Source organism: Atractosteus spatula, chromosome 6 (genome assembly GCF_055471065.1).
Source record: "Atractosteus spatula isolate fAtrSpa1 chromosome 6, fAtrSpa1.hap1, whole genome shotgun sequence".
Classification (NCBI taxonomy): Eukaryota; Metazoa; Chordata; class Actinopteri; order Semionotiformes; family Lepisosteidae; genus Atractosteus; species Atractosteus spatula.
In genome coordinates this window covers 62,292,065-62,311,216 of record NC_142711.1, presented here as the reverse complement: position 1 = coordinate 62,311,216, position 19,152 = coordinate 62,292,065, and the positions used below count along the sequence as shown (strand labels likewise).

At 50.5% G+C, this 19,152-nt stretch overlaps 1 protein-coding gene across 1 annotated transcript; it reads left to right on the top strand.

Annotated features, from left to right (window-relative positions):
• The first annotated feature begins 236 nt into the window (after positions 1 to 236).
• anks6 (ankyrin repeat and sterile alpha motif domain containing 6) lies at positions 237 to 16,372 on the top strand. Its single transcript, XM_088919664.1, has 16 exons — positions 237 to 815; positions 2,059 to 2,585; positions 5,296 to 5,340; positions 6,490 to 6,694; positions 7,580 to 7,686; positions 8,551 to 8,699; positions 9,542 to 9,764; positions 10,160 to 10,209; positions 10,785 to 10,988; positions 11,634 to 11,802; positions 12,085 to 12,260; positions 12,709 to 12,895; positions 13,238 to 13,305; positions 13,762 to 13,878; positions 14,463 to 14,559; positions 14,993 to 16,372. The coding sequence occupies exons 1-16, from the start codon at positions 520 to 522 to the stop codon at positions 15,049 to 15,051; spliced, it is 2,679 nt and encodes an 892-aa protein (XP_088775790.1). The 5' UTR covers positions 237 to 519; the 3' UTR covers positions 15,052 to 16,372.
• Positions 16,373 to 19,152: the final 2,780 nt, after the last annotated feature.

The following is a 19,152-nucleotide window of genomic DNA, read 5'->3' as shown; positions in this document are numbered from 1 at the left end:
CTCGGAAACATTCGGTGCAGTAGTGCGCTGTTACTGCTTTCCAGTTCCAATTTTTTTTCCCCCCAAGTAAGTGGTCCTCCGCAGTGACGATTAACTGTGTGTATCCAGCTTCCAGTAAAGTTATCCCGGAGCTGAGGGGGTGGGCAGTATAGACACCACACTAAATCCTACGCGTTGTTAGGGGATTTTACGGTAGAGGGGAGGTGGCCAAAAAAATTGACTTGTTGCGTCGCTGGAGAAGCGCATGCGCTACCCAGCACTGCTTCCAGAAATCTGATGGTCAGGACTTGAGAACCCGGCCGGCTCCCAAGTAACTTTTCCAAGAGTAAACTAACAGCCCGATGGCTACTTCTTAAACGCCGGGCGTCACGGTCAGTGTGCATCGCGTCCTCTCCTCTCCTGGTGCTGTCAGCACTAAGCATGCGGCGACATTAAAAGGGCAATGTCTCCCCAGCGAGGGCCAGCGCCGGGCTTCGGAAACCGCAGGGGCTTTCTTCCTGGGCTTCTCGGCGTCCGAGGATGAGCTACGGGGTCTCGGCCAACTCGCAGGTGCTGTTCCGCGCCTGCGATGAGGGCGACTACGGGAGCGCCCGGCGCGTCCTGGAGCCCGGGGCGGGCTCCGAGGGCGGCGGGGACACCGCCCTGGGGGAGCTGGCGCTCGTCCCCGTGGACTGCGCGGACGAGCAGGGCAACACGGCGCTCCAGTTCGCCGCCGCCAGCGGACACGAGCACCTGGTCCGGTTCTTGCTGCGGAAGGGGGCCTCGGTGGACAGCAGGAACCACTACGGCTGGACTCCGCTGATGCAGGCTGCGAGGTGCGGCGCCCTCCCTCTGTATTCAACGCGCTCGTTGCTTTCTGCTGCGCTGAGGGGCGGGGGGAAGACTGGCTGGGCATCCGAGGATGTCTGGAAGAGATTCATGTACTGCAGACTTGAGTTATGCATTCAAACAAATAACTTAGGCACCCCCCCACCCCCAACAGTTGAATTCGGTCTCCATTTAAAACGTGCCCGCAAGAGAGAGCACCGTTAGTTGACCAAGCCAGAAAACGTTACTTTTTTTTTCCCAATGGGGGTGACTTCGTACTTAAAAAAAAAGAATTCCGAGAGTCTCCGAGAGGTTGTTGAAGTAGAAACTGCCGGTTTCGCATGAGACTGAGCAGAAGGAATGACTCGGAACTCGGGGGGGGGGGGGGGGTGTTGGTCTCGACGGTCCGTTTTAGCCCCCAAAGAGGCAGGTACGCTATAATGCTAAATTAGAGCTCGGGTTTCATCGATTCAAGGTGGTGCAAGTCCCGACACGGGCGGCTTCCATGAGGTTTGCCTTGTGCCGTTTCGGTGCAGTAGCAGTAATTGTAACCGCTGCGCGTTGGCTAGTCTGTGTGCGCTGGATGTGCGCCAAGCCCGTCAGGTAACGCTTCAGAGCGCCTGCCGCCGGTGGCATCTTCTGAGAGATGGGCAGTACAGCTGAGGTCCCCTCTTGTGCACACCACAGATACACGGATCTGAAATCGGCTGGGTGGAAAAAATGCAAAGTGAACCGCGATATTAATCAAACATTTACCCGAATGCAAAGTGTGCACGCCTTTCGTCTCTCCTATTAAAGTCAGAGTTTCTAAGCTGTCACCGAAGTGTTTCTTCATAACCGTTTTAGACCTAGCCGTAGGGTTTTTTTGTTAAAAGTGCGCGTTCCCTGTATGCCTTCCAGTGATTTAATTTTCATTCCTTCATTCAACAAAGAGGGTTCGGCAGCAGAGACGGACAGAGCAGTATTTCCGAGCATGGAAAAGCAGGACGAGCCGGGAAGACTCCATAAACCGAATTCCTAGAGAAAGCTGACATTTTAAGCTATTTCTTCGCGAAGAAATAAAAAAAAATGTTTGAATTGGCAACAATGCATAACTGCGATGGGCATTTCCAGCAGGTAGCCTGTACCGTGTATTGATCATCCTGCCCGCGGGACATCACACTTAGCATTGGCAAGCAAGCAGGAAAAAAAAAACAACAACTTGCACGCCCGGGAAATAAAATAAATTTCCCTCGCTGTTAATTCCCGTAGGTTTGGGCACCTGAGCGTCGCCCACATCCTGCTGGAAAACGGAGCGGAGATCAACGGCAGGAACAGGATGGGGGCCAGCGTGCTGACGATGGCCGCGAGGGGGGGGCACGCCAGCGTGGTCGGGCTCCTGGTGGAGGGCGGCGCTTTCGTGGACGACTACGACCACCTGGAGGTGCCCGGGGCGAACGGCAACAACAACAACAACAACGGCGGCGGCGGGGCGGGCGAGCCGCCGGCCATCACCCCGCTCACGGCGGCGGCCCAGCACGGCCACGAGGCGGTGGTGAAGCTGCTGCTGGACTGGGGCGCGGACGCCAACCTGGGCCTCCGGGCCACGGGCTGGCGCCCCCTGATGGCGGCGGTGCTGAGCGGCAAGGTGGGGGTGGCCCGGCAGCTGGTGGAGCGCGGCGCGGACCCCGACCACGTCAACGCGCTGGCCAGGACGGCCTTCGAGCTGGCCCTGCAGCTCAAGCAGGAGGGCCTGCAGTGCTACCTGGACGCCATCACCACCGTGCGGCCCCAGCCAGGTAGCGTGGCCCTGGCAGGGCTTTCTCCTGTTTGCCCTTTGTCTAATGATAATAATTCCTCACACTTCTACAGCGCTTTTCTGGACACTCCACTCAAAGCGCTTTACAGGTCATGGGGATCCCCTCCACCAGCACCAGTGTGCAGCCCCACCTGGATGAGATGGGGGTTATTAGGAGGCCAAGATTGGTAAAGGCCAGGGGGAAATTTGGCCAGGATGCCAGTGTAGTGGAGCTAGTTCGGATACGGTGACGTCAGCGCCTGGGCTGAGGGAGGTCTCCTTTAGCTCACGCGGTTGGGTCCCTGTTGTGTTACGCAGGAGACCCGGGTTCGCGCCCCAGGTATGCGGGATGGAACGGGCGGCGGGGGGCACGACATCGCGCGGAACTGCGCCGGTCACACCAGGGTAACACCCCTACCGTTTATGAGAAACACCCCAGGATTTTTAATGACCACAGAGAGTCAGGAACTCAGTTTTACGTCTCATCCAAAGGACGGCACCTTTTTACAGTGTAGTGTCCCCGTCACTACACTGGGGCATTAGGACCCACACAGACTGTGGGGTGAGCGCCCCCTGCTGGCCCCACTAACACCTCTTCCAGCAGCGGCCTAAGTTTTTCCCAGGAGGTCTCCTTCCAGGGACTAACCAGGCTCACACCTGCTGGGCTTCAGAGGGTTGCCAGTGGTGAGCTGCAGGGTGATATGGCTGCTGGCAGTGTCTGAGACTCTAAGGAGGATATTTGACCCGCCTGGCCTGTTTGGTAAGTTATTGCCGATTGGATCTGACCCAGCTGTCTCCCGGAACAGGCCTAGGTGTCGGCTACAACCACATGGCTGGGTAGCTATGTTCCCCACCCCCACCACCCTCTGGGTAAAGAGGTTCTGTGCTTTAAATTCCTTTCCACTTGCGTGCGCCGGTTTGCTATGAGCTGTTCGCTTAGAAAAAATCCACCGCCGGGTTGAACTTGACCCACCTGTGTCGGTTCCTCCAGCCAGTCGGCGTAGGGCATTCCCTCGCGCCCCAGAATGCGTCTGGTTTAGTATGTTCTTCCCTGGAATAAACGTGTCGAAGGTTTATTCCAGACATTCTCCAGCATCTGTCGTCGGCGTGGCCTCACTAGAGGGTGGCACTCGACGAAAGCTGTGAATTAAAATGTTTTAATTGGAAACAACACAGCTGACGAAAGTAACAACTTGAATGTTGTGTCTGGGCTGGTTAAAGCCATGCTTCACTTACAGAAGAAGATAAAAATATAGCCATCTTGTTGCAGAGCCGGGATCTGGGTTTCTCCTCTACAAGGCTGGACTATTTTTTTCACTTTGTTTTTTTTTTGGGGAAAAAAAAAGAAGCACTTATCTTCTGTGATTTTGTCACAAAGGAGATAGTAGTTTTTATATTTCTTAAGGAATTGCATTTAATGTGAGATTTTAATTAATTTAATTTATGCCCGAATGGGTAATTAATTTAAGCACTTCCACTACGAGGATTCTCACAGGACGACTTCTACAGCTTTCTAGACAAAAGAACACCTGTTAAAAATGTTTGGTTTTGTCATGTCATTTCAGTGGGTGTGAGTTTTTTTATTGTCTCCTGTCTCCTCCTGCCCCCTTCAGCTGATTTACAGTATGTGCTGTTTGCCAGATGACACCTCTGGGCCTTTGATAACAGGAATCAGATCTGTGATTTAGTATTCCTGCCTTACAGCTGAAAGACCCAGAGGTCACACAGCTTCATCAAAGCCTGTTTTCAGTTACCTCGCCCTTCTGCTCGGCAGACAGTACAGTTGAAAACGTAGGCAGTCGCAAATGATGATTTGATGATCTAAATTTTTTTTTTTTCATAATAAAGGGGGCGTATTGTATAGAAGATCAAAGAAGTATTCTCAGAAAATACATTGGATCTCTACATTTTGCCAGCAGCCATATCACCCTGCAGCTCACAGCTCACAGCTGGCAGCCCACTGAAGCTCAGCAGGTGTGAGCCTGGCCAGTACCTGGATGGGAGACCTCCTGGGAAAAACTACGGTTGCTGCTGGAAGAGGAATTAGTGGGGCCAGCAGGGTGCGCTCACCTTGGGGTGTGTGTGTTTCCTAATGCCCCATTATAGTGATGGGGACACTATACTGTAAACAGGCGCTGCCCTTTGGATGAGACGTAAAACCGAGGTCCTGACTCGTCATTAAAAATCCCAGGGTGTTTCTCGAAAAGAGTAGGGGTGTAACCCTGGCGTCCTGGGCAAATTTCCCATTACCCCTTACCAATCATGGCCTCTTAATAATCCCCATCTCTGAACTGGCTCCATCACTCTGCTCTCCTCCCCACTGAGAGCTGGTGTGTGGTGAGTGTACTGGCGCACTATGGCTGCCATCGCATCATCCAGGTGGGGCTGCACACTGGTGGTGGTGGAGGGGATCCCCATTACCTGTAAAGCGCTTTGAGTGGAGTGTCCAGAAAAGCGCTATAGAAGTGTAAGCAATTATTATTATTATTATTATTATAAACTCATACCCCAGCCATTTACATGTGGCTTCTGTTCGGACACATCCTTGTGCTCTATACAGGCAGAAGGATTTTTGGTGCATTTTTGAAAGCTCTACTTAATATGAAGTTGTGAATGAAAGTTATTGGAAATTTCTGTTTTTCACCTTTTATACCATTTTTGTGCAAATAAGAAGACGGATGACAAATGAAACATCTTTTTGTCGTTTTCAGATGATGAGAAGAGAAGACCGGATGTCTTCAGTGCACTGAAGTTAGGTAAGGCCCCCTAAACCAGATGTGTGCAGGTTTGACTAGTTTATACTTTGCCAAACATGGTAAAAGGTTTATAAAAATCGAAGAAGCATCGTAAATATCCCATGAGTTATCAGTCTTTAAGTCATGCTCAAGAGCAGCATTTATTGCATTTGAATGAAAGATAAACAGATAGTTTATCAGTGAGTATAACAAGTTACGAAATTCATCACAAATCATGTGGCGTCCTTTCTATCGAGCTGAAACAAAGCTGTGGCCCCTCTATGTGTTTTTTTAATCGAGGCAGCAACTTCACGTTTCCTTTCATCGCCCAGCTTAATTGTAATAATGATTGTTAGTCTTGAGTACGTCTCTGGATCATGACCAGTCACCACCTGTGTGTGACTTGTTTTGCCAGTGGTACAGTACAGTGTTTCATTGGTCACATCTTCCTTTGCTTGTTCAAGGTAAAATGCACACATATAGATATAAATATAGAGAGTTTAATCCTGATCACTGGAATAAGACAGTAGCATATGACTCTCACAGTATCTGTGAGATGCAGAACTGTCTCTCTGTCACTGCATCCAGCATTGGTTTATAGTGCGGTCACCTTAGGAAAAGCTTTATTATCCTACTGGGGGAAATTTGCTTTGCAGGCAGGTACAAGACATAACACCATGCATAATACATGTAACGTGACATGAACCCATCAACAAATGAGAAACACACGTTAGATGAGGACAAACAAGTTGGCAGCTTTAAGTAATCTCCACAATTTAGAAGAACAAGATGGGTTGTCACTGTGCGAGTGAGAGACATAAGATACACGCACACTGCAAAAGATAAATAAAGTGAAATAGAACAATCGGCCATCCAGATGAAGCAGGTTAATAGCCGTGGGAATGATTAATAACTCGTAATTAATAATAACAACTCGGTCCTGTTGCATGTAATCCGAGGTAGTCTAAATCGACGCCGAAGTCGTGTCCACGCCATGAAGGAGCGCGGATCTGTGCAAGGGGTCAGTGTTCCTGCCCTTCCGCCGGACCTGTGTGCTGTAGGCGTCTCGTGGGTCTGTGCGCTCAGCGGGCTCGCTGGGCTGACATCGCCTGGCCCTCGTGCGCGGCGTGTGCGTGGCTCACGCCCCTCTCTCGCTTGCCTGTCCCCCAGGAAACCCCCAGCTGGTGAGGGAGATCCTGGACGAAGACCCCAGTCAGGTGCACATGGCCAACGCGGACGGCGCCTCGGCCCTGATGATCGCCGCGGTGAGCGGACAGCTGGACGTGGTCCAGCTGCTCGTGGAGAGGAGCGCCAGCATCGACAAGCAGGACAGCGTCCACGGGTGGACTGCCCTGATGCAGGCTACTTACCACGGGTAACGTCCGGTCCTGCTGCCTGCCCCGCGGCCGGGCTGGCCGGGGAAACTGCCGTCGGCAGCAGTGTGTAGTTTGTCCATGTTGCAGATCAGATTCTCAAAGGCGTTTGCCTCAGAGCAAGCTGGTGTAGAGTAGAGCTACACAACAGTCCACAGCCAGCAGAGCCGAGTGCTCCCGGAGGAAGAATACTCCTTTATTTGAGGAGAAGAAGAAGGTAACTACTGTGACTAACATATAGAAAAATACCAACCGAATGAGCAAAAGACAGAAAGGGAGCCAAGACTGAAATTTGGAGGTTCGTAGCAGTAGAATTCAGCAGTGAAATGCGTCTTCACCAGTTATAACGCAGTGATCCCTCTTCGGTGCATCCATGAGTATTAATCATCCTGAACAGATTTATAAAGCTTTTGCCAGTACAGTTTTATTGCCAGGTTTTAGAAAGGCTACAAAAAAGAGGCCATTCTAGCCTCTTCTAGCCCTTTTAGTGATTGATAGTTAATTGATCTCAATATTTATTGGGGAAAAAAAACATTGGCTGACTTTGTCAGTGCCTTTGAGGATTGTGAAGGTCTCCTTGTTGTCTTCCCCTGTTTAAGACTAAAAATGTTCTGTTCCTTCAGCCTGCCAGTCCAGGACATTAAGCCCCAGAAAGTATCTGGTTGATGTTCTCTGGATTGATTCCAGGACAGCGATATCTGTCCTCTAACATGCTGACCAAAATTGTCCATAATATTCTGAACAATGCCTTACTAGAGCACAATAATTTTATCCTAACATACCCCGATTGAATGGATGTGTTAGCTTTAACATCTGTCTTTTTCACAGCTCCGCTCAGTAGTTACAAATGTGCCCCCTAATGTCATATTCCATTCTCTGTCCTGCAGAAATAAAGATGTTGTGAAGTATCTGTTAAACCAAGGGGCCGATGTCAATCTGCGTGCCAAAAATGGATATACAGCCTTTGATCTCGTTATGCTGTTAAATGATCCAGGTGAGCTGTAAAACATACTTGATTTTGCAAGGACTGTAGCAGAGAACAGCGTTCGGGTGAAAGCAAGCTTTGGTCACCTAAGAAATACCTCTGTATGATCTGCTGTATGTCAGTCGTTTCTCAAGTACTGTACAGTCCATTTGAAGTGTATGCATTTTTCTTGGACATTTCTGGTGTGCTTTTATCTATTGGCTATGCTGTCGTACAAATCTCCTATATCATTTGCTTTAACCCTAACCTTACTGTAGCTTTTCATGTAACCCTAGTCCTGTGCCTATTTGGAACACAAGCCTGTACTCTGAGCCTCAGCCTTTACCATATTCAAGGAACATAGAAGGGTTAGAGAAGAGAGGAGGTCATTCTCATTTAATCGCTAGTAGCGCATTCATCTGAGAATTTCATCCGCTTGTTTCTTGAAGAGTCCTGGGTGATTGTCTTCACTCACACACCTTGGCAGCTTGTTGCAGACTCTCACAGCTCCTTGTGTACCTGCTGATGCACCTCCTCCTAAATACACTGAAGATGTTGTTCTCCTTTTGGTTCTGTCAGTGCTTTTTTAGGATTTGTAATGCTTGCAGTATTATCAGTAACCTTTTCTGTTTAAGCAATTAGTTTCCATTCACCCGTCTGTGTGCGACATTCCCTTTAGACCTGGTGTTACTCCTTCTAGGGCAGCAATGTCTTTTCATGCCACAACGCCATAAACAATCCACTGCTTTTAACACCTGCAGGCTGGGACATGTGCAAACCTCACGACGCTGGCTGAGCCGGAGTCAAGGTCATTGACATACATTCGGAAGAGCAGTTTCTCAAGGCTTATTGAGATGGGATTTTTTTCCCTTTTGTCTTGCCTTCTTCATGCAGACACGGAGCTCGTGCGACTGCTGGCCTCTGTTTGCATGCAGGTTGACAAAGACAAGAATAAGCAGAGGAACAGAGCCACCCTGACGCGCTCGAAGAGCAGGCAGTCCCTGAATATCCCCGTCCCACCTGATGATAAAGGGGGCTTGAAGGTACCAGAATCATAGACAACTTTGTCATATTAGTATTAAATATGAAGGCGTTGTAATTTGCTGTCTGTTTTCGAAATTTTGTAGGACATCCTTCCTCCTGTTATTCCCAGTTAAAGGGGAACTGCAGCACTGTTTTCATATTTTGGGGTTAGAAAGAAACAGCATTGATGAGTGCATTTCAAACCGCAATAAAAGTAAAATGCACACAGTAACGAGTAAAACTTCCAATTTACATCACAAATTAGACTAAATTTCCAGGTATGCGCAGCGCCATCTTCTGTGATTCAGAACGAGGCAACAAGACTTCCAGTGACGTGTGCGGCCCTATTACATTGTAAACAAGTAGGCTTGTGAATACGTCTCTTTTAATCCAACAGATTTAATTTTGAGACGGTTTTCCAAAAAATACTACTTGTTAACTCCGCATGCAGATCACGTTGGAACATTTCTGTGGCGAAAAGGTCTGCTGCACAACCAGTACTCATTCACTCGTCCATCACAGTACATTAGTTGTTATGGAGACTAGTGAGCAGGAAGGGCTGCGTCACGTCGCAATTTGTGGGAACTTTAATGCGAGTTTGTGTCAACATGGCGACTTGCAATACTTTCACAAAGTCAACGATTTTGTGCTTCAATTCGAAACCTTTTACTGGTGCGTCAGTGAATTTATTTCGTTTAATAACCGGCCTGAGAGATGGGGACCGTAGTTCCCCTTTTGAGAATCCCGATTTCTGAAGCTTCACACTGAAACTCCCGGGGGCTACACTGTTCTCCCGTCGGTATGGTACACTGTCGTACCGCGCGGCTGTGCTCACTGGTGCCCCCGCGGGCCGCGCTCTCAGTCCTGGTGGAGCAGGATGTCCAACAGGTTCCGCAAGCTGAAGCTGACTCACACGCTGCGGCACGGCTTCTCCACGGGCCGCCTGGCCCCCCTGCCGGACGGCGCGGACGTGGCGCTGGACTGCACCATGAGGGCCGGCCCCAGGAGCGGCGAGGCCAGCGGCGCCGCGGGCGCGGGGACCCCCGAGACGAGCACGGCCTGGGCAGCGAAAAGCAAAGACAGCGGTGAGGGAAGGCTCTCTCTCCTTCCGCCACGGGCAGACTCGCAGGCCTCGCCTTTCCAATTCATGGAACGTTGTGCTCTGGAGTTTTTTTTCCTAATTTTGCATTTGCGTTTTGACGAATCTGAAACGATAAACTAGAATCCGCGAAAGCGTTTTGCCTCAAAGTTATGTAAAGTTATGTAAAGAAGCAACAGCTTCTTGTACATTGAATTTCCCTGGGGTGGAAAAAAATACTGAATCTGCAAATTTTCGTTACCCGAAATAAATAACTGATTAAATTTGAGAGTCCAAGAATTAAATCTTATCTTTTCTTCTGAATATCTGTTACTTACTGTATGTGTCCATTTTGTAATTTTCCAAGTTGTTCACGTGTGATCTCGTTCCATTTTTTTCCAGGACTTAGCAGTGCTGGTACGGAGAAAGACGACACTCTGATCACGACTATGGTAGGCCATGACTTTGAGAAAAGGCATTGCTCCTCCGATAAGCCTGTTCTGTGTTGTTATTATTACTATTATTATTATTCCTTACTAATTACTTAACTCTTACATTTATAAAGCGTTTTTCTGGACACTCTGCTAATAGCTCATTACAGGTAATGGGGAATCCCACTGCTACCACCAGTGTGTAGCCCCCCCTGGATCATGCGACCAGGTTCACACCAGCTGAGCTTCAGTGGCTTGCCAATTGTGAGTCCTGCAAGTTCAGGCAATGCTGCTTTAATCAAACTAGAGAACTGCCCCTGCTCGGTCAGGTCAAAACGCCCTAATTCTGAAAACTACTTGCACCACCCGTTTATAACCAGTAACTAGTTGAGCGGCACATTGATTTGCAGATCCTCTGCACTGGGCTACTCCAGTCAGCGGCTGCTTGAGCACTTCTGCTCTGCCCCGAAGAAAAGGTAAAAAACAACACCGGCGGGTCAGCACTCTGTCACCCCACGACGGTCGAAGCAACGCCGCTGCTCGTTGTTGCTCCATCATCTCATCTTTTTTCCCATCCCCATTTCTGTCCCCCGCAGCTGAGGAACGGCGCCCCCTCCACCCACCTGCCCAGCGACAAGCTGAAGGCCGTCATCCCCCCGTTCCTGCCCCCCTCGAACTTCGAGCTGCGCAGCGCGGACCGCTCTCGTACCGGCCGGGAGGGCAAGGCGGAGCAGGCCCGGCAGCCCATGCCCCCACGCCCCGCCAAGGCCTCCTTCAACAGCAGTGGCAACTCCGACATCGTGAGTCTGGCACACGGGGAGAGGCCTCGCAGGCCTTTTCCGGAGGGTTTCAGAGAACAGATTGCGGAACTGCTCGGCTGACACCCCGGCTAGGGCTAGGGTTAGCATTCCCCCAGTGTTTAGGAGTGTCGCTGTTTCTGTGTTGTTATGAGCACGGTTAGCTCATGGGACTCGTCTGTACGCCTCAGGAAGCGAGTTAGAGTTCAGACAGCCCTCCAGGATGCCTTTGACGGCTGTGTGCGTTACGTTCCTGGTACTTCAGCGTAACGCCATACTTGTTTTGTGTGCTGCAAACCCGCACGAGTCGTTTTTCGATAGGGTTCAAAGCTAACGATGCGACACGAAGAGCCCGTGTTTTCATTTACTTGGAAACAGACCAGTTCATACACAGGGTATGCAGTGCGCTGGAGAACCCTGTTACTCCATGACAAATCAAACCACGCCTATCTGTGGAAGAGAAGAACGTTTACGAGTCGGAGGTCTTCCCAGCCTAGTGAAACATGTCGAATATCGATTTTGTTTGTCCTCAGGTTTATAGACAAATGCTAAATATACATCCATCGTCCCGATTTCCTCCCTAGCGCCTTACCCCAGCTCCAGAGACACGATTTGCAGCCTCTCACAAGCTGTGGTTTTCTCTTCCAGACGTCCGTCAGTCGTGTCGCCGCCCGGCCCGTCAAGTTTCCGAGCATTACTAAGAGCCCCACGTCCCCCTCCAACTCGGGCTCCTTCAGCTATTCCCCCCACTCCTCCGGGGGCGCCGGCGGGGTGGTGGGGCCCAACAGGCACGGGGTAGACCCTCACAATCGCTCAGGTGTGTTGTTTTTCTTTTTCTGTTTGTCGTCACTGCCGTTGGGTTTTCGTCTGTGCATGTAGTGAACTGCGCATCTGCTGCTGGGGTGCTCTTTCTTAATTTCAAGCCTCCCAAGATGGACTTTCTCTTTCCCGAAGGTCGGCTCCCAGGGCGCCTGCGGTTATCGAATGATTATTTTACTCGCCCCTGTGTTTTAGCAGAGCCGGGTATCTAGGCAGAACAGGGCTGCTGAGTTCTACGGTACAGAAGCGCTCCAGCGCCGTTTGACTCCCTCTTTCCCAGGTGGCAGTTCCGACAGCGTTCTCTCCCAGATCGCGGCGCAGAGGAAGAAGGTTGCTGGCTTGCTGGAGCAGAAGCCCCAGCCGTCGGACAGCCAGGCCCCAGCAGTGCCGGACATCAGCCTCCCTGACATCCACAGCACTTCCTGTCTAGTGGTCAGCGGCGCTCAAGGCAAGATGGTAAGGATGCTTGCTGTTTGGCCGTTTCAGCGGGCTTTGGGACTCCCGAGGAGGGCGATGTTTACATTTGGTAAAAATACTCAGTGTTATTTTTCTTTAGAAAATATTTTGTAGCTTTCTCATTCTTTTGGGCTAGGATGTGGTTATGACCAGAGGGTAATAAGGGCTGGAAGAAAGAGCGGGGCTAAGGATTGGACTAGCTTTCATCTTTATTCATATTAAGGATTATGGTAAAGGTGAGAAGCGGGATTACATTAAAATTAGGATGGGGTTTGGACACTTCCTTACAAATTCTTACACCAGGATTGAAACAAAATGAACCTGACTTCCTTTCCGCTGCCCCCCCTGTTTGCGCTGTTTGCGAGCGTCCCTCCTTTTCCCGATCCCGGTGCGTCGGTTTCGGGACGGAGCAGGACGCAGAACGTAATGCCCCCCCCCCCCATCACAGAAAGCGGACGCGAAGAAGAGGCCCCCGTCGGGGAATTCGTCCACCTCTAAGAGCACCTCCCCGACGCTGACGCCCTCGCCCTCGCCCACGCTGAGAGGCCCGCAGGCCGACGCCCTCTCCTCCCTCTCCTCGCACCCGCGCTCGCAGAGCAGCGGAGGCTCCAGCAGCGGCACCGTCACGGACGAGGGTGAGTCCGGCCCCGGGGCGCGCTTGCTGGCCGCCCTCGCGTCTTGGCGTTTCGGAGGCTCCAAGACTATTTCCTGTCCTTGAGTCCTGCATGTTCTTTTGTTAATTAAAACTGATTTGATTTCGCACTCCCGAAGGTTCTTTGCCAAAGCAAAACATATCAAGAGACAACCAGAAATCCTCTGGGGTGTGGCCTGCAGTTGTTAGACTACACGGCCGTACGCGCCTCTGTGTTGAGAGCAGTAAGGCTGATGGGGGAGCTGTCAAGGCCCTGTGGTCGCCTACAGATAACAACACGACGAATCCGCCAAGCTGATCCCGAACACACTTTTCTTTTGTTCAGACGAGCTCTCTGGCATCCTGAGGAAACTGTCCCTTGAGAAGTACCAGCCCATATTTGAGGAACAGGAGGTAAGAATCAGTGAGTTAGCAGTGTCAGAATATTTGTGCCCTACCTTAACCTTTTGGAATTATTTTCTGCTGCTTTTGTGGGTTGCTCACATAACATAATGTTTGTTTCTCCCTGCAAACGATGCAGATTTATTCCTTGAGTGCTGTAGCTAATAGTCTAGAGGATGTTGTTTGAGTCTTCTCCTGCCTACAGTGAACTTACAGCTTTTTGGACCTTGAGTGAACTAATCTAAAATCTGCCACAACAAGCAAGGTAGTCTTGCTTTAAGCTCGATTTGTCCTCAGATAATTTAAGCACACACATGTTCTGGTGTGCGACTCGAGACACAAAAGCATAAAGTAGTGAACGGGGTACATCCCTGCCGACTGCCGCCCTCTCTTTCTCCCAGAGCCGGAGTGGTTCTGAAGCTTTCACCTGTCGTCTGAGTACGGGGGGTTTCCTCTGCTCCCTTACAGGTGGACATGGAAGCCTTTCTCACCCTGACCGACGGAGACCTCAAGGAGCTGGGCATTAAGACAGATGGGCCCAGGCAGCAAATCCTGGCTGCCATTTCCGAGCTGAACGCCGGAAAGGTACGGACTCCTGTTTCTTCTGGAACAGGCTGCTGGGAATCCGTTTCCCACCCGGCCTCGACTGCCGGAGGCGTGTACTTTCCCCGCGGTGATAGGCCTACGTAGGCCTACCTGCGTCGTGAGTGTTGTGCAAGGGGTTTGTACCTTTTATTTTCAGAAATCGTCCGTGTAATGCATTTCTCCAAGGATGGCGAGAGAAATTCACCCATAAAATAATGATTTAGCTACAAACAGAGTGACTCGAGTTCAGTGGTTAAAAAATATATATATTTTTGCAGTGAAACTGAAAAAAAAGCCGTTTTTTTTTTAAATTCATTCGTGCAAAAGAAATCTTTGCAGAGCGTGCGCTTTGAAGGTGACACATCACTCGCACCTGCTTCCATGGGAGATGGCCTCTGCCCAGTGTCTGCCTGGATTCTGGAGCTGGGGGGGGGGGGTGGGGGGTGAACTTCACAAGTAAAATTAGGCAAAGTTTAAAGTGACATTAAAGCTCCTCATCTGTGTGTTCGCGTGGCCCTGTCCGGATGTCCGTTACAGGTGTTGGCGTATCCGCAGCAGCTGAGATGCAGTGTTTCTTTTAACAGGGCCGGGAGCGACAGATCCTCCAGGAAACGATTCACAACTTCCAGTCGTCGTTTGGAAGCAGTGCCAGTAGCCCTCGGCCCCCTGGGTATCCACGCTGTAAGTAGCTGCTCTGGAGAGAGGGGCCGTGTGGTGGGTGGCAGGCAGGGGGGGGGACTGTAATTACAGCCATCCTGCCATTTGTTCCATTTGGTGTTAGCTAGCTAGTTAATTGTTTCATTATCACGGGGGGGGGGGGGGGGGGGTGAGAATCCCACATTTTCAATATGGGGTCTGTTAGTGCTGTTGGAGTACAGAAAGGGCTTGCACGGCGTTAGTGCTGTTTTAGTGAGCAGTCGGGGGAAAGTGCTAAAGTTTAGACGTAATAAAGAAGACCTCCGAGTGGCTTATGTGTGAGTCCTGTGGAAGCCCTGCGGTTTAAGCCTCCTGCACCGCAAGGTGACCTACACTGAGCACCCGCCGCGCCCGGTTTCCAGGACGGGAGGGTGCTCAGACGCTTACCGCTGCTCCCTCTCCCTGCGTTCTCCCGCAGCGCCCACGGGGTGGGTAAGACAGCAGGTGCGAGCGACCAGCAAGAGGCAGGGGCCGTGAGCGCGGCGCCCGCGGGGCCGGCCGTGAACGCCGGGGGCTGGCGGGGCGCCCCCCCCCCCGGCCCTCCTCCACGCCAGTGTCCCGGAGCAGCAGGACGCCGAAGGACAGAGCCCCCGGTCACCGCCGGGGTGGCAGGGCCTTCAGGGGGCGCTGCCGGCTTCGGGGAGGGGGGCATTGTGCCCCGAGACGGAGGGCGAAGCAGAGCGCCGCGGGCATGTGCCGGTTGTCGGGAAGAGCCAGGAGGTGTGGAGACACGCGGCAGGACAGCCTCAGCTGGCAATCGGCAGGGCCCAGGCTGGGAGCAGCCGAGCAGCCGGGGGGCTGAGCTCTCTGGGCCGCGTCCCCCGACTCCGGACCTGGGGGGGGGGGGGGCTCGGCGGACCCCGCGCCCTTGTCCCCTTCGTTCCCGAGCTGCTGGAGAGCCCCGGCTCCGAAACGGCTGGCGGTGCCAGGCGGGAATGACGGACGTGACGGAAAGAAAATGTCCAATCCAAATTTAGGGCAGGAAAAAAGGCGCTCTGGTAAGAAAACAAGAATTTAAAACCAAGAGCTCGTGGCAGACGCGTGTTTTGAAGAGTGTTGTTTTTTTTTGGGGAAATCATTTGGCTTTATTCCTCCTTGGTTACCAGTGCCCAGCTGCTGGATGGTTTCTTGCAAGCGAAATGCAGTGTGACACTTGGTCTCTGGATCCAGAGGGCGGCGCCTCTCGTTTTAAGTCGCGTGCTTGTAAAGATCAGCACTTTCTGAGTCCAGCTCCAAGTGTGACTTCCCTGGAAGGAGAGCGTAGAGAAGGTGCTGTAGGACAGGATGGGGTTTTCTCTCGTCATCGAGGTTCTGAAAACAGTCACGGGGAGCGGCACAGGAAAGACTCTGACATGTTTCCGACCTGGCTTGGCTCACTGCTGCTGGGAAGCAGTTCTTACATAGTGGGGGAAATGGAAGAGGAGACACTCCACGCAAGAAGAAGGATGTTTGTGAAATGTTGCAGATGTGGGGCAGAGGTTGTGTGCTTTTGTCAGCATGTCTTCACCGGCTGCTCATCTGTACAGCATTACCGGCCCCAGTGCCAGCCCTGCGTCTGTCAGACCGCTGACACAAGTCTCCTGATCCACATGGGTCCTGCTCAGCCCTGCCAGTAGAGAGGATCACAGGCGCGTCCGCGGACTGTAGAGAAAGTGTCCCGCGTTCATATGGGAAATGTGTGCATTTACAGTCCAGTATTCTGTTATTTAAAGAAACCAAATGTGGAAAAGAGGTGTTTCTTTTGTGATAATGTACTGTACATTATAAATTATTACTGCACATTTATTAAAGAATGAGATTTAAATTCTGGGTTTACCTTCACCAGAACAAAGACACATACTAAAACTTTTAACACAGTCATGCGCTGCAGTCGCTCCAGTCCTGTCCGAAAGCACATTTAGTCACGAACGCCCAAATAGCGCTCCATCACGGGACAGTGCCAAGGCACACGTGAACATACCCGGTACCCTGCAAATAGTCCTACATGTGAGTTAGCCTACAGAAGGAGGACTCTTGGGGGTCCTTGTATTTTTTGGGAAGAAAGAAAATTGGAGATGAGTTTTGAGACCTGCTTAAAAAGTCAGCTTGCAGTTGAGAAGGCAGATGTACTTGGATACCAGCAGGTTGTGTGGAGTGCTGTCTGAGCCCGAGTGTTTCTGCTGCCACATGAAGTGAACAGAAGCAATTCCCACCTGCGGAGTTATCTGAAAGCTTAGCCTGAAACAGCTTTGTTGTGGATTGAAAAATTCCTTGACCATGCTCGATTATTGTGCTTGATCTCCTCAACAGTAGTCTCTAAAAAAGGATTTAGTAGTCTCCCATAAAACAAGAGGGATGGTTTTACAACTCGTTAGACGCCCTCTGAAGGAGTGAGAAGGAGCTGAAACAAGTGTGTAGTGCGAGTGGTTCCTGGAACAAGTGGAAACTCTTCTGAAACCGATGAATGTTTGCAAACCTGGGGTCTCATGAATTAAAGTAAAACGAATGTTTTAGTGGTGCAAACACAAATCATATTCAAGACAGCTTTATGTCCCTGCTACCTTCCTCTCCCTCACAGCCTTATATCCTCGCTACCTTCCTCTCCCTCACAGCCTTATATCCGCGCTACCTTCCTCTCCCTCACAGCTTTATATCGCTGCTGCCTTCCCCTCTCCCTCTCACCTGAAGAGGCTCAAGTCAAAACGTTGTGATTCAGCTTTCTGCTTCTCAGTGTGGAATAAACCTTTACTTGGTCCCCAGAAACGGTCCGCGTCCGTTAACATCGCAGTCCGCTGACAACGGGAGGCCGCGGTGAGTTTCGGTGCAGTCAGTTAAAAAAAAGAGAAGAACAGCTGAACAGTTAAAAACAGCATCTCGTACGAGAAATGCGAGGGGAAACCAGCAGCGGCCATGAGATTGATGACCTTAACCCCGCCGCGGTCTGTAGTTAGGTATTGGCATGTACTCAAACAAGGGGGTTTGTATTCCCTGTACACATGCATCACATCTCATTTTCTTACACCTGTGGTGGATAATCGGAAGCACGTGTGAAAAACGCCTTGATGGAAGCCGTGTGGAAATCCACACCATATTGCCCCAGTTAAGGACATGGACACACATGCAACAAGCTGCTTTGCAAGGGTTTCTTAAAAAGCAACCGCTGAGATCGAGGATTTTTTTTTACGCTTTCCTGTGAAGCATAAAGAGATCATCCACTAGGGGGCGCCCTTTAACCTGTTAAGGTCTGATGCTCTTCTTGAACTGCCTGAAGAGACCAGCAGGCGCCTCGATGACTCGCTGCTTTGTATCGGGATGTTTCGAGGAATAAAATGGTATATTTAGTCAGGAAATTGAAGTTATGTTCCGTTATTACGTAAAAATATTTGACTGTTACATCTGTCACAAAGATATATTATAGGATTTTAAGCTGTGGACCTTAATATATTTTAACATCCTCAAATCCTGAAGCGCAAGGGCAAACTCCGTTTGACAGACGAATAATCTCATGTCCTTCGTATGACGTAACTCACAGTGAAAGCCCACTGCCTGAGGGGCACTTCTAGAGCCCGGCTGCTTCAGCCCAGCTTACTAACGCGGAGAGACACAGGTACCCAGCTGTCTTTTTTCGCGTTGTTCTATGACAGCAAGTCTGCAATACGTTACAGTATAAGATCCTTGTGAACCTGGGTCCAGTTTACATCTGTGTTCCTCCTATATTATTCTTAATGCTCCTGGTAATCCGCAAATTTGTACAGCACAAATATAAACTGAATATGTATATATATATGTGTGTGTGTGTGGTGACATAATCCACTCCTACCGACCATTATGAGTAAGCACGGCTATAGGTTTAAAGTTGTTCCTGACCACTCGAGTTCCTCTGGAACTAAAACCCATTTCACAGATGATGCAAACGGATGTGAGTGTCGGCTTCCCCAGCGCAACTGCAATGAATTTTGTGGGTTAGTTATTTGAGACGCAGACTGAAATGTCCTTTGGAACACTGTACATATGGAAAGCTCCGACCCTGTTAAAGTAAACCGTGCAAAATAGAAAAATAAACACGTCTCATCGAACAGTCACATTCGTTCCTACCATTCTTACTCTCCGTGTAAGGTTGTATTTAACATCGCATTTCACCGCTTAACTCCTGCTGAAGTTTCTCCGCAGAACCTGACGGTTCCCTGCATTTCTAGAACTAGACCGGGACATGAGAAAAAGCTCTGAAATAGACGATCCTAAACGTGTTCGTGCTTTTGCTGTCTTTTGCTCGTTTGAGCCAAGCCTTCTTTCAGGTAAAGGGAAGCCCTTAAAAGTGCGTCAGTCCGATAACCCCAGCTCTTCTGCTCTCTCGCAGGCGATCGAGACTGTCGCACTTGTGAGGTCGTCCACCTCACAAGAGAGGTAGCAGCCCTGTTGGACGATGTTAACTTACCCCATACCTACATCACCATGCTACAAGATGAACAACAACAAAACAGTTTCATATTTCCAAACAGATAACCTTTGAGTCCAAGCTTTTGTAATCATTATCTGTGGTCTGCATCAAAATGGACAGTACTTTGTCTTGCAGAAGAATTCACCCTCCCCCCCCCCTCC

Coding starts and splice junctions, on each gene's coding strand:
- anks6 (XM_088919664.1), top strand. CDS start 520: ATGAGCTACGGGGTCTCGGCCAACTCGCAGGTGCTGTTCCGCGCCTGC. Junction 816..2,058: donor CCGCTGATGCAGGCTGCGAG/GTGCGGCGCCCT, acceptor TAATTCCCGTAG/GTTTGGGCACCTGAGCGTCG. Junction 7,687..8,550: donor TATGCTGTTAAATGATCCAG/GTGAGCTGTAAA, acceptor TTCTTCATGCAG/ACACGGAGCTCGTGCGACTG.